We start from the raw sequence: 14,318 nt of genomic DNA on the forward strand, positions 1-14,318 counted from the left end.
CTCGATTATCTACAATCGCATAGATAACAAACAATGAGAGTCGTACAAATTGTGCACGTAGGCTTATACGCTAAATATATATTTACGGACTTAGAAAATTCAGAAACGCAACAACGGTAATTACAATTTATCGTACTTATGTCTAATCCGTACTGAGTGTTTGGTTGTACACGTTCATACAGATATTCGTAATACTTCCTAGTCATCTGTTTCGTAAGCTGGTGACGCCGGTGAATAAGTTGGACTCGTTGGCGAGTAGCCCGGCACTGGTGGCGAGTACGTTGGGCTTGTCGGCGAGTAACTTGGGCTGGTCGGTGTGTACGTCGGACTGGTAGGCGAATACTTAGTACTCGATGGCGAGTATTGAGGACTCGTCGGCGAGTAGGTTGGACTGGTTGGAGAATAGTTCGGACTGCTCGGCGAGTATCGTGTACTTCCTGATGCTGTGTGTTGCGGGGAGCTCGGCGAGTACGATGGACTCGTTGGCGAATATGTTGGACTTGTTGGCGAGTACGTTGGACTCGCAGGTGTATATTGAGGCGAGGTTCCAGCGAACGACGGCGACGTGGGCGAGTAACTTGGGCTGGTCGGTGAATATTTGGGACTGCTCGGTGAATAGCTTGGACTAGCAGGCGAATATTGTGGAGAACTTGGTGAATAGCTTGGGCTTGTGGGAGAATAAGATGGCGACGCCGGCGTGTAATTCGGTGAACTAGGAGAATAGCTTGGGCTTGTCGGCGAATAGCTTGGACTCGTCGGTGAATAACTTGGACTCGTTGGCGAGTAACTTGGTGATGTTGGTGAATAACTTGGACTTGTCGGTGAATAACTAGGACTCGTTGGCGAGTAACTAGGACTTGTTGGCGAGTAACTTGGACTCGTCGGTGAATAACTGGGACTTGTCGGTGAGTAACTAGGGCTCGTCGGTGAATAACTCGGTGATGTCGGCGAGTAGCTCGGCGACGTAGGCGAATAGCTTGGACTTGTTGGTGAATAGCTTGGCGACGTTGGTGAATAACTAGGCGATGTCGGAGAGTAACTTGGACTCGTTGGCGAGTAGTTCGGACTCGTGGGTGAGTAAGTAGGACTCGTTGGCGAGTAATTGGGACTCGACGGAGTCATGCTCGGTGATGTTGGTAAATAGGCGGGAGATGTAGGAGAGTAACTAGGCGATGCACCTCCTGCAGGTGACATCGGATACGGACTCATGCTGGGTCCTGGACTTCCTGGACTACCAGGTTGTGGCGAGTATGCAGAATAGGCTGGCGAAAGTCCTGATGCGTCTGATGCTCCCGATGGCGAGAAGCATGCACCTCCGGGTGTCATACCACTTCCCAATGCTAAAAATAACGTTTATTATAAATTCAAGAAGTAAACAAATAATCTTGCATATCCTAAATAAAATTTCACTCGCGATGTCCTTACCAGGTGACATGCTGGATGCTCCATAGCCTGGAGTAGCACCCATCCAAGGTGTCATTTGAGGGCTCATGCTCGGTGTAGCAACACTGCCAAAGAACATTCCAGCAGTTCCCATTACGCCAGCTCCTACAGCCATCGGTATTTCAATACCTGCCTTGCATTTCTCCGCGTCCAACAGCAAATCGAAACATCCTGAAAAATGCAATTAAACATGTTAATTTGGAACAGTGCAAAATTTGGCTGATTAGGTTAATTGTACAAGGACAATACCTGTTCCTATACGTGGAAGTTGTCCCATTATAATGTTTTCCGATACTCCTCTCATGGGATCAACTTCTGCGTGAGATGCTGCGTCTAGTAAGACGTCTACCGTTTCCTCGAAAGAACATCTTGAAAGAAAAATTCAATATGTAATGCTTTCGTTAACTAATTACAGAGAGCACATCTTTCTGTAACTTACCTCATAAGAGCGCCAGTATCTTGCCTATTAATTCCGTGACGGGTAATAGCCATCAAGTGTCCTTTAGCCGTCATAACGTCACAAAGTAAAGCAAGATGACGGTAATTCACGTAAAGACCATAGAATTGCAATACAGCGTTCATTTCTTTCTCCACTGATTTTCGTACAGCCTCTATACCCAACACTTGGAATATTTCACAAATGTCGTTACTGAATGTCCTGACTGGGTCCACATCCCTTTCGCTTAGTACTTTCATCAAACTTGTTCCGTCCGTTTCCAATAACCATTCTGCGATCGCTTTGAATTCTCCAGTTTCCGTGATAACGATACGTTTCTTCGAATCGGTTTGTGGTAAATGCATGTACACTTTTCCTATAGCCTCAATACCCTGAAAAAACGAGACAATCAAATAACCAACTACGTTCTTTCGATTTTAATTAATCGCGTTAACGAATTCTTCTTTATTTTCTTAAATAAAATTTAATCAGACGTACCTGTAAAGTCATATCACTGAGCATGTTCGCTTCGATACATCGGAGGAACATGTCGTCCTCCATTTTATCTACAGTCTCCTGCTCCGTGTCTCCAGTGAATTTATCGTCGCTATTCATTATCCTAATTCGCAAGACCAATTTTTCAGCATTGTCGTCGTTGAATATACAGTTCAAGTCATCGCCAAAGCCAGCGTTAATTTTCTCTGCTATTTGTTCCATGGTCAATTTCTTATCCGTCATTCTCTTCCGATCCAATTCAATACGAAGCAACCATGGCGATATTTTAGTCGGATCGAAGTCAGGCATTTCGTAGTAGACATTTACAAATTCTTGATCCTCCGCAATCACAGTGTTCTGCGGATCTGGATCGTAATAGATCGCCGTGTTAGCGGTGACCTTTCTTAGGGTGGTGTGTTCCAGACGACAGAGAACGTTCTTCGCTTTTTCCGCGTCTCTTGCGGCAGCACCGATCAAAAACACAGTCAACGAAGGAGCCTTTGGCTTCTTACTGATATTGATAATTTCCTTTAGCCTGGGTACACCAAGGGTTACGTTCTTCGACGACACACCAGCAAAGTGGAAAGTGTTCAATGTCATTTGAGTGGCTGGTTCGCCGAGCGACTGAGCGGCCAAGGCACCTACCATCTCGCCAGGTGATACCTGAAGATAATTTTGTTCAATATATCATTGTTCTTAAATACGTAAATTACAAACATCCTACACAGGAGCGTGCATCGTTCAATGTGTACCTGTGCTTGTTGGAATCTCGTTTCAATTTCTCCGATCAACCATTCAAAAGCTTCACCAGACAGCCTAAATTCTTCAGATACACATTTTGTACATAAAGTAGATCTCACTAAACATTGGAACAGCAATGTAGCGTTTTCGTTCGCTTGTTTGCTGAGTCTATCGTCACCAGCTACAATAATACACTTCTCTAGAAGATCCTTCACACCTGTAAAACGGAATTTTGAATGTCTATTCTATTTACCATAATTATTTATATTCCTCACAGAATCATTCGCTTACTTACCTTGTATAACTCTCATAGGACTTAAGTCGGTGGGTGCTCGTTTGTTTATGTGGAAAATCTTCTGTACATTCCAGATCATTCTCTGTAAATTACAAGGTAATACCACCTTAGATTCGCCGCTACGGAAAATCTCTCTAAGCACACCGCGATCTTTGTTTAACTGCTCCCATTCTCTCTCCAATTCAGAAATTACTTCTCCAGATCCCATCATCTCTCTGACTATGTCTTCATTAAAGATACGACGTAGGTAACGTTCGTTGGTTGGATCGAACTTAAACTTCTTTTCAAATGATTTATTGCTTAATTTAATAGTGGGCAAGTTTTGGAATTCCACAGTTTCACCGCATAGACCGTCTTCACCGTATCGCAACTGAATGAGTTGTCCTACGGAATTCCTTACTGTTCCATCGTAGTGCACCATTACAGATTCCATAGCCTTTATTAGACGACGCTGAATGTATCCAGTTTCTGCGGTCTTTACAGCCGTATCGATAAGACCCTCGCGACCTCCCATAGCGTGGAAATAAAATTCGGATGGCGTCAAACCGGCTAGGTACGAGTTCTCGACGAATCCTCTGGACTCGGGACCATAATCGTCCTTGATGAAATGTGGCAACGTTCTCTTCCGGAAACCGAATGGAATTCGTTTACCTTCAACGTTTTGCTGACCCACGCAAGCAATAACCTGAGAGATATTAATATTGGATCCCTTCGAACCTGATACCACCATAGCCTTTAGATTGTTGTATTCAGTCAGAGATTTCTTCGCAGAACCACCAGTTTTGTCACGAGCGTCGTTTAGAATTCTGTTTACTTGATTCTCGAAAGTCTGCCTCAAAGTGTTACCAGGAGACGGTTCCAGTTCCATATTGTGAGCTTTCTGAATCACCTCTATTACATCCTCTTTGGCTTTCTTGATCGCTTTCTGAATCTCGAGATAGGTCTGAGGATCGGCAATAGTGTCTCCAATACCAATAGAGTGACCTTCCAACAACAACCAGTTGTTAATTACCGTCTGAATGTTTCCGTAAAACCGTCCACAAACTTCATGGCCCAGCTCCAGCATACAAATGTGAAGCAGAGACCCGGCAGATGTACCCAGAGTCTTTTTACAGAGAATACCCATGACAAGTTCTCCGTGTTCTACCATGACTTTGGTGTCACCAGGGGATATCCATTTGTACGGACCATCGTCTTCCTCGTCTGGATGTGTGCTGTGAGTTCTGATCATGTTCACGTTGCCTGGTATAATCAAGGAGAAAATCTGTTTGCCCGTCCATAAAGGTTTTGGTTTCAATATACAGGGCTGCGGCATTTTGCCGTCCCAACTGGGCAAGAACATAAGAATGTTCATCATTTGTTCCTTTTCGATAAACACATCCCTTTTGGTCATTTTCCTTACAGCTGTGAGCGTATCCTGTACAATACCCATGACTGGTTTGTTCGCCTGGGGAGTGATAATTTGTCGAGGCGTCACGTGAATATTTTCTACTTCCGCGCGAGTCTCCATCGATTGCGGTACGTGCAAGTTCATCTCGTCGCCATCGAAATCGGCGTTATAGGGTGACGTACAACTGAGATTCATACGGAATGTACTCCAAGGCAGAACTTTCACTCTGTGCCCCATCATACTCATTTTGTGGAGCGTCGGCTGACGATTGAAGATTACTAAATCGCCATCGCGAATGTGACGCTCTACTCTGTAGCCGCATTGCAAATGCAGATCGGATGGCTTTGGATGAAATCTCAAATCTATTCTTTCTCCATTGTCTCTGACGATGTATTTTGCTCCCGGATACTGGGAGTTTCCACGCCTGACAAGCTCTTGCATCTTATCAATGTTGAAAGGCGTTACAATTTCTGGGAATGTTAAGTTCTGGGCGATACTGCGAGGCACACCTACTTGATCGATCCGTAAGTTAGGATCTGGTGTGATGACGGTACGAGCTGAGAAATCAACACGTTTACCCATCAAATTACCTCTAATTCTCCCTTCTTTTCCTTTCAGTCTAGATTTAATAGCCTTCAGCGGTTTTCCTGATTTTTGCATTGCTCTAGGCATTCCAGGCATATCATTATCGATTAACGTTGCTACATGAAATTGTAACATCTTTATATTTTCGGATATAACGTGCGCAGCTGCTCCGGCTTGCTCATTTCTAATTAATTCGTTATTTGCCTTTATAATATCCGCTAGTTTGTGTGTTAAATCATCCTGATTCTTTGCTGAACCATACATAATAACTGCTGGTCTTACAGACAGGGGTGGAACTGGTAAAACAGTTACTACCATCCAATCTGGTCTGGCAAATTTTGGATCCATACCCAGAATGAATGATTCCTCATCTGTAATGTGCTTTAATATTTCCCATGCTCTCTCTGCTGTGAGCGCAATTTTCTTTTCTTGAGAATCTTCATTTACATGTTTCCACTCTGCGGTAACGTCTAAGCCTGATCTTCTGAGATTAGGTTGGTATCTACCACAACCTCCATGTCCTGGTTTTCTCTCTGCGGATGGTTGCTCCTGATTTTCTTTGTTGATATCCATTTCATCGCCACCCTCGCAGATATTTTTACTTTTACATAGATCGTAAACAAATGTAAGCCGTTTACGTGGTTGACCTTTAGTTTTCATAACGATTTCTTTGATCTTTGGATTGTGCTGCATTGAGAAAAATAGTAGTACAATGGACAACCGAGAATTTAAAAATACAATTGTAATCGATACTTACTGGACTAACAAGTAATTTGGAGCAATAGAAACAAACGCATCTCAATATTTTTATTGTTTTCGTTATGAAACCGACATGAAAGACTGGTTTGGCCAAATCTATGTGACCAAAATGCCCAGGACATTCTGTCATGTTACCAGCACATGTCTGACACCGAGAGTTCCTATCAATAACACCTTGCCTCGGGTCCATAAGTCCACCCAACTTGGGCCTACCGCCCTCCATAGTTTCCGGGAAACGAATGCCGCCATCTGTGACGGACATCCGACGCTACATAAAACATTTCAGAATATTATAGCATGTTACAGCAGCATTTAAGTATACTAAAACAACTAACTGATGGAACTACGTAAACAGATTTGAAATATTTCAAATTTGCAAGTATTAAGAATTTCTAAAAAGGTATATAATAGAGAGGATAATGGGACATTGATAAAAGTAAAGAAACACAACTGTCTTATGCATCATTGTAGATCGCCAACATCTTATTTTATTAGAATTGTATGTGAATTACACGAAAACGTAGATTTAAGGATTTCACTTTCTTCACACGTTTATTCGAAATTTCAATAAAGGTAGTAAAATGAAATAAGTAATGCAATGAGCACGGCATTCGCATTGAACGAATAACCAAGAGACAAACAATTATTATTGCATATATCACATAATATTGATATTGCATTTCCCCATAGATATCGGACGACATAAACAAAGAGGATCCATCAAAGAACACGCGCGTCTGTTTGTATCATTTTATGCCGCGATAAGGTATCATAAAATGTCGACTCATGAAATAGTGTCGTATGCCGCCATGAAAATTATGCCATACGTGTTCACTTGTCTAGAAATAACGAACTTACTATTTCATCGGGAGAAATAATGCCAAATTGGACCCTTTTTACGGTTCGCAAAGGCGCTTTGGAGTCGGACGTGGCCATTTTGCAACGAGCACACACAGTTTCTCCCGCGGCCTTCTGCGTCGCGAGTCGCGACTCCCTCTAACCGTTCTTTCCCGTTGCAGGCATCTCCCTCCCTGATGAAGTGACGATCTGACGATTTCATTCGTTACGGTTCTATGTAGTACATACCTCCTACCATCTCAATCATGCGTTCTTAAAGCTACAAAAGAAAGTTTGGCACCACAAGAAATCATAGTAATTTTCTTCTACGTCTAGTGAGAAATTAAAATCTTTATTGCAATATGCGCTTTATGACTCGAATAATTGTACAATACCTGAATAAATAGACGGTATAGTTTGTTGGAATAATCAGGCAAACGAATGCACGAATAGATTGCAAGTATGGTAAAATAGTATACGTGTCGTGCTTTCTTGCTCGTTCGCTGCTTCCTCTCTTTGCCTACAACTGTGAGGGCAGCACTGTTTACCTAGCCTTATATTTCTGGACGCTTTACTTCCGAGTTCGACAACGTTCAGTACAGTTCCGTATCCCGAGGCATTACTGTAGTGATTTACCATCAGTTTACCACCTACATACCTCCATTGAACAATAAACATCGTTGATCGTGTCTGTGTTGTATAATGATTTATTTTAATCACAATTGTTGTTGAAAGTGTATAAATCTTTTTATTGTGGTTGTCTTTATGTATGCGAGATCTCTGTGGTGTACATTAATTTAAAATGGCTACGTCGAAAACTACAAACACGTACAACAGACAAAATTGGGAAGATGCAGTAAGTAGCATAGTGCAAACTTATGAACACGTTAAAATTGGAATTGAAATTACACTACATTTTTTTTTTTAGGAATTTCCGATATTATGTCAAACTTGCTTAGGCGACAATCCATATATTCGTATGGTGAGTGTATCTTTGTAAACTATACAATTATTTATATTTTTAAGGAGTACTTAATTTGTAACAACGATGTCTTTGTTACTATTCCAGACGAAGGAAAGGTATGGAAAAGAATGCAAGATATGTATGCGTCCGTTTACAGTATTCAGATGGTGTCCAGGAGCAAGAATGCGTTTCAAGAAAACCGAAGTTTGTCAAACTTGTAGTCGTCTAAAAAATGTATGTCAAACGTGTTTACTTGACTTAGAATATGGTTTACCCATTCAAGTGCGCGATGCTGCGCTTAAAATCAAAGATGATCTTCCTAGGTCGGATGTAAACAAAGAATATTATGTACAAAACATAGATAGTGAAATTGGTAAAATAGATCCAACAACACCAGCTGGAGCTGTTGGTAAATCAGCAGCTGCCAGTGATTTGCTAATGAAATTAGCCAGAACAAGTCCATATTATAAAAGGAATAGACCACATATTTGCTCCTTCTGGGTCAAAGGAGAATGTAAAAGAGGAGAAGAGTGCCCGTACCGTCATGAAAAGCCTACAGACCCTGATGATCCACTGGCTGATCAAAATATCAAGGATCGTTACTATGGTGTGAATGATCCTGTTGCTGATAAACTAATGCGCAGAGCTGCTGCGATGCCGAAATTAGATCCACCGGAGGACAAATCCATCACGACTCTATACATTGGCAATTTGGGAGATATTTTAACGGAGAAGCAACTGCGAGATCATTTTTATCAGTACGGAGAAATACGTTCTGTAACAATGGTTCCTCGTCAGCAGTGTGCCTTTATACAATACACGCAAAGGAGTGCTGCTGAAGCAGCAGCAGAAAGGACATTCAACAAACTAATATTGGGAGGCAGGAGATTAACTATCAAATGGGGACGTTCTCAAGGAAGGCAAACGGTATCAGCAGCAGAAGCAACCAGAGAAATTCTGGAACCTGTACCAGGTTTACCCGGTGCTTTACCACCACCTCCAGAAAGCATGGGAAACAATTTCTTCAACCTGCAAACTACCCCTGGGATGATACCACCAATGATGATACCTCCACCACCAGTTGCTCCACAATTCATGTTCCCACCCCAGATGACTGCTGCTGCCGCGACACCAATTTTCCCTCCAGGCACAACTCCCATCCATTATCCGAGTCAGGACCCATCGAGAATGGGTGCATCTCAAGGCATAGGAAAGCCTTGGCCAGAAGAATAACAGTAACAGTATCTAATCTTTTAATAATTACAACTATATAAGAGAAAACCTGTAAAAAATAAATATATGTCTGACTTTCTTTATGCTACATGCGCTGTGTTATGATCTTGTTCCAACTATTTAATGATGTATAGCAGCAAGTAACTGTACAATTTAAGAATAAATTTTAGATTTATTAGAGATATTGTATAATTTGAATAAAACACAAATATTATACTATAGAATGCTAATTATTTAATAATCTATAAATGTTAATTTCTACTCTGAAATTATTCATGGTGTACAAGCTATACAGAGTATCACAAAAGTTACTCAAAATCGGAAAATGAGGGGTTCCCGAGGTCATTTGAAGTAACTTTCTTTTTTAGCGCGAATGCAATTCGCAGCTTTGCTTACGAGTAATTAACGAAAGACACTGACCAATGAAAGGCGAGCTCGATTGATGGAAGGTTCTGAAACTACATTCAGGGATCTACTCACGAACGCATGTGCAATGTAAATTGATTAATAAAGAAAGATACCGATGTTTCCCCTCTATAAGTTTTCCGGGAGATAACTCCGATGGAAGCGCCATCTGATGTAGGAAAACGTTCTTAAGAGCCTAGCGCGTATTAGCGGTTACCTGCGAGTGTCATCGTTGCATTTTAATACGTGTCCACTGATGTCTGTCCGTCCGGTGTTTCTGCTACGTTAGTCGTATTCTGTGAATCTATGGGATGTTTTTATTGTCAGATATCATTGAATTTCTATCTGTAATAGCATAAGGCGCCTAGCGCGCCTTCCCGTCACGATGAACATGTGTCGGGCACGATTGTTATTCCACTTTGTGGCGCTTAGCCTACTCCCTTTTGCCCGTCCCGACGAGCACAATCACATCGTAAGTATTTCCAAATGACATATTTTCGAAATGTCAAAGTTCCAAGACCGCCCAGCGCATTCCATTATCATACTCGTGGCAAGCAACGTGCATTCTGTTTCGCTGGCATTCGTTCGTACGTTATCTCTTTAAGATAAGTAAATATGTAATCACGATTTTGTGTGTCCGATGCCCGTCATTCATGAAAGAAAATAATGTCAATCTTTCATTGACTCGAAATGCTACTCGGGACGATATACTTTTCAATGTGAAAGATTGTTCTCACATTGTTTGTGTTTTCAGTACGAGGATAACGATGAAGTAGTCCTATGGATGAGTACAGTCGGACCATATCATAACCGCCAAGAAACTTATTCGTACTATTCCTTACATTTTTGTAAGGGCATGAAAAATGTCATCAACCATTACCACGAAACTTTTTCCGAGGCACTACAAGGCATTGAACTTAAATTTAGTGGCCTTGAGATCGAATTCAAATGTAAACTATATTTTACATATTATCAGAGAACGTTGAATATTTCAATAATTTCAAGCGCGTTATTCGTTTGACGTTTCTTTTTTTTCAGCCGATGTAGTTAAAACAGAGTACTGTCAGATAAAATTGAACGAGGAGAGCGAGAAAGCATTCATATATGCAGTCAAGAATCAGTATTGGTATAAGATGTACATGGATGACTTACCAATCTGGGGTAACTCATAATTTTCTTTTCTTTCTTCGCTTGAATTTATTGTTTCGCCGTTATACTAACTGACACTTCCGTAACATTGATTAGGAGTTGTTGGTGATCCAGAAGAAAATAATGGAGAGGTATCCTACCATATCTGGACACATAAAAAGTTTGACATAGGCTATAATGGAAAGCAAATAGTCGATGTAAATTTAACCAGTGAAAATAAAGTTAAGATAGAACAGGGTGCAGCTATCTCTTTCAGTTACGAAGTTAACTGGAAGAAGAGCAATGTTAAATTTGAAGATAGATTCGACAAGTACTTGGATCCTAATTTTTTCCAGCACAGGGTACGTTCTATCAGAAGTGAAACAGTTCTCACATGAAATCTCCAGTTTGATTAACAGACGTCTCCTTTTAGATTCATTGGTTCAGTATTTTCAATAGCTTTATGATGGTAATCTTCCTAGTTGGGCTTGTGTCGATGATTCTAATGCGTACATTAAGGAAAGATTACGCTAGGTATAGTAGGGACGAAGAAATGGATGACATGGAAAGAGATCTGGGAGATGAATACGGTTGGAAACAGGTTCACGGGGATGTATTTAGACCAGCTAGTCATGCCATGCTTTTCTCTGCTTTGATAGGCGCAGGCTATCAGGTAATTGCATTGCTAATTAAATATCTTAAATCGGACGAATCTGTGGAATGACACACCCTATTTGGTTTTAGGTCACGGTTGTTGTACTTAGCGTTATCATTTTTGCTATTCTTGGAGAGCTTTACACTGAAAGAGGATCAATGTTATCTACAGCAATTTTTGTATACGCTGCTACATCGCCCATAAACGGATATGCCGGTGGCGGTTTGTACGCTCGCATGGGTGGACGAATTTGGATCAAACAGATGATTCTCAGTGCCTTTATGTTACCCCTTATCGTTTGTGGCACTGCATTCTTTATCAATTTTATTGCCATGTATTATCACGCCAGCCGCGCGATACCTTTCGGATCTATGGTAAGATATCTGGAATTTCTGAATTTATATTTCAATTTTATTTAATTCTCCTTTATTCAGGTGGCAGTCACGTGTATCTGCATATTCGTTATATTACCCCTAACGCTGGTTGGAACCATCTTAGGCCGTAATCTAGCTGGAACACCGGACGCGCCATGTAGGATCAACGCTGTGCCACGACCTATTCCAGAAAAGAAATGGTTTATGGAACCGCTAGTTATTATAATGCTTGGCGGTATTTTACCTTTCGGATCGATATTCATTGAAATGTATGTTCCGTAATTCGCGTACTGAAACGATTACTCGAACTAATCGAAACAATGCGTTCTTTCAGGTATTTCATTTTTACCTCATTCTGGGCATATAAAATCTATTATGTCTATGGTTTTATGTTACTAGTATTCGTTATTCTAATGATAGTAACCGTCTGTGTTACTATTGTATGTACATACTTCCTGCTGAACGCTGAAGACTATCGATGGTAAGAATCGTTTGATTATTTATTCCTCGTGACCTACGGCAACAAGTCTCATCTCCCAACATATTATCTTGCAGGCAGTGGACAAGTTTCTTAGCTGCAGCTTCGACTGCTGGATATGTCTACATTTACTCCTTTTATTATTTCTTCTTCAAGACTAAGTATGTTTCTATGATATGGATAATCTTTAATCGTAGAGCGGCCAGCGCAATTTCATAAAAGTCTAATTACATCGTGCTTTTCACTTTCAGAATGTACGGTCTTTTCCAGACGGCATTTTACTTCGGTTACATGGCATTATTCAGTCTTGCCTTGGGTATAATGTGCGGAACAGTCGGCTATGTCGGTACTAATGCATTTGTACGAAAAATTTATTCCACTGTGAAGATAGACTAAAGCACAATTTTAGTGTAAAACGTCTATATCGTGGGATTAAACAAATAAGAGCGTACAGAGTGATGCCTGCTGCTCTTCACAAAGTAGGACTCTTCTTCCCTTGATACTTTTAATTATTTACTATTTAATAATCACGCGCAAACGCGGCTCTTAAATGAAAATTTTATCAACGATTATTAATATTACATTAAAATTAACAAAGCGAATAAGAAACGTTTTTGTTCGTCAAATCGTCAAGTATTTTTCTGAACCATTGCAATATCTCACTTTCTCTCTCTCTCTCTCTTTCTATTTTAATTTATTCGTTCAGCACGCGTGTCCAAAGTCGAGTCCTGCGATGGCTTGCACGCCATCCTTGAAAACGAACTGTTCGCCAATTATTATTCAGTCATATATTGCTCGTCCCATGAGTCACAAATTCGTACTATATAAAAGTCAGATTTCAATTACGCAAGTCTAGATTCACTATTTTACTTAAAGCCACCGACTACGTAACATTGCTCAATGCTGCTGGATATTACTTTTGTGCGCATCAATTCGTACATTGAGATGAAAACCTGGAACTGTGCGAGCATAGAAACGCGAACGTCTAATCCTTTTTGCAAATATATATTAACATTCCGCAGCGCCAGCGAATGTCAATGATTCATTGCAATTTTGGAAACGCGAACAAACCTGGAACGTACGTGATTTAAAACGAACGGTCTTGAAACGGAGAAGAAAGTTTATATATTCAGGAGGCGAAATAATGTTTCAGTTGTTTCAATTAGGACAGTGCCTCTCTCCATTGTGTGACTCTAGACTGGAGACTTTAGTCATACGAAGAACAATGCTCGATTACCGACGATTCAACTAACGTTAATTTAATAGATAAGCTAGGTGTTAGAACGTGAAATAAGAACGTGAACATAAAGAAAATTTTTTACCATTGGCTTCATACTGTACGCCACCACCGACACGTTCTCATTGTGTGGATTTCTTTCGTTACGAATTGTGAGTGCATCGGTAAAATGTTGCGAGCCTATTAAACAAAAGTGACAGGACGATCCTTTCAATTGCGATCCTCTTCGTTGCGGATTAAACTATTTAAACACGCGATCAACCGCTGCTAACATGGTTATATCGATAAGAAGAAGGGGATTGGGATTTTGAAAATCACGGTGAATGTGCTTGACCCTAACCGGTACTGTCGAATGACGAATATCAGTGAAAACATTCGAATGAATATACGGTTTGTTGTTAGTCGTAGCAGTTCTAAGAAATATAAAATTTCTACATACAACGACCTTCGTATTCTTCGTCTATACCGATTCCATTTCACCCAATTTTGTCCAATCCTTTTTTATAATTATTAAATATATTATATTTATATATTATATAATAATATACTATATACTATATTTTAGACTATAATTTATTATAGTCTAAAGATAAGTTTAATTAAACCATCCGTGATTTAATAGTTGCTCGAGATCTATCATTTTTATCCCTAGAAACATGTCTGTCATAATTTTCCGCATATTCGAGTTATATTTAACTAATTATAAACAATTCTCCTCTTCATATTCTAATATCAAATCCCAGAACAAATGATTCGTGTCGCTTATCGTATAGGAGATAATTTAAAATCAACAGCGCATTAGAGAGAACATATGACGCCTCATGCGGCAAAAGTCCGAAGCTCGTTTCGAGGTCCGTACAGCG

At 40.5% G+C, this 14,318-nt stretch overlaps 3 protein-coding genes across 3 annotated transcripts; 2 read left to right on the top strand and 1 right to left on the bottom strand.

Moving 5' to 3' along the window:
• Positions 1-58: 58 nt before the first annotated feature.
• On the bottom strand, positions 59-7,196 carry RpII215 (RNA polymerase II subunit RpII215). The gene is made up of 9 exons (XM_033470421.2): positions 7,003-7,196; positions 6,143-6,412; positions 3,411-6,072; positions 3,127-3,332; positions 2,378-3,037; positions 1,883-2,271; positions 1,693-1,811; positions 1,426-1,614; positions 59-1,340 (listed from the first exon to the last, which is right to left on the bottom strand). Exons 1-9 carry the CDS (start codon positions 7,078-7,080, stop codon positions 199-201), a joined length of 5,715 nt encoding a protein of 1,904 aa, XP_033326312.2. The 5' UTR covers positions 7,081-7,196; the 3' UTR covers positions 59-198.
• Positions 7,197-7,558: 362 nt separating this feature from the next.
• On the top strand, positions 7,559-9,358 carry LOC117220426 (pre-mRNA-splicing factor RBM22). Its single transcript, XM_033470372.2, has 3 exons — positions 7,559-7,837; positions 7,910-7,963; positions 8,051-9,358. The coding sequence occupies exons 1-3, from the start codon at positions 7,784-7,786 to the stop codon at positions 9,176-9,178; spliced, it is 1,236 nt and encodes a 411-aa protein (XP_033326263.1). The 5' UTR covers positions 7,559-7,783; the 3' UTR covers positions 9,179-9,358.
• Positions 9,359-9,760: 402 nt separating this feature from the next.
• On the top strand, positions 9,761-13,896 carry TM9SF3 (transmembrane 9 superfamily protein member 3). Its single transcript, XM_033470407.2, has 10 exons — positions 9,761-10,055; positions 10,338-10,533; positions 10,622-10,744; positions 10,829-11,073; positions 11,145-11,384; positions 11,456-11,740; positions 11,801-12,009; positions 12,075-12,221; positions 12,296-12,379; positions 12,470-13,896. The coding sequence occupies exons 1-10, from the start codon at positions 9,969-9,971 to the stop codon at positions 12,612-12,614; spliced, it is 1,761 nt and encodes a 586-aa protein (XP_033326298.1). The 5' UTR covers positions 9,761-9,968; the 3' UTR covers positions 12,615-13,896.
• The last annotated feature ends 422 nt before the right edge of the window (positions 13,897-14,318 follow it).

Source organism: Megalopta genalis, chromosome 5, assembly GCF_051020955.1.
Source record: "Megalopta genalis isolate 19385.01 chromosome 5, iyMegGena1_principal, whole genome shotgun sequence".
Classification (NCBI taxonomy): Eukaryota; Metazoa; Arthropoda; class Insecta; order Hymenoptera; family Halictidae; genus Megalopta; species Megalopta genalis.

Coding starts and splice junctions, on each gene's coding strand:
- LOC117220426 (XM_033470372.2), top strand. CDS start 7,784: ATGGCTACGTCGAAAACTACAAACACGTACAACAGACAAAATTGGGAA. Junction 7,838..7,909: donor GACAAAATTGGGAAGATGCA/GTAAGTAGCATA, acceptor TTTTTTTTTTAG/GAATTTCCGATATTATGTCA. Junction 7,964..8,050: donor ACAATCCATATATTCGTATG/GTGAGTGTATCT, acceptor TTACTATTCCAG/ACGAAGGAAAGGTATGGAAA.
- TM9SF3 (XM_033470407.2), top strand. CDS start 9,969: ATGAACATGTGTCGGGCACGATTGTTATTCCACTTTGTGGCGCTTAGC. Junction 10,745..10,828: donor GGATGACTTACCAATCTGGG/GTAACTCATAAT, acceptor AACATTGATTAG/GAGTTGTTGGTGATCCAGAA. Junction 12,380..12,469: donor TATTTCTTCTTCAAGACTAA/GTATGTTTCTAT, acceptor TTTCACTTTCAG/AATGTACGGTCTTTTCCAGA.
- RpII215 (XM_033470421.2), bottom strand. CDS start 7,080: ATGGCCACGTCCGACTCCAAAGCGCCTTTGCGAACCGTAAAAAGGGTC. Junction 6,073..6,142: donor CCAAATTACTTGTTAGTCCA/GTAAGTATCGAT, acceptor TTCTCAATGCAG/CACAATCCAAAGATCAAAGA. Junction 1,341..1,425: donor AGCATCCAGCATGTCACCTG/GTAAGGACATCG, acceptor CGTTATTTTTAG/CATTGGGAAGTGGTATGACA.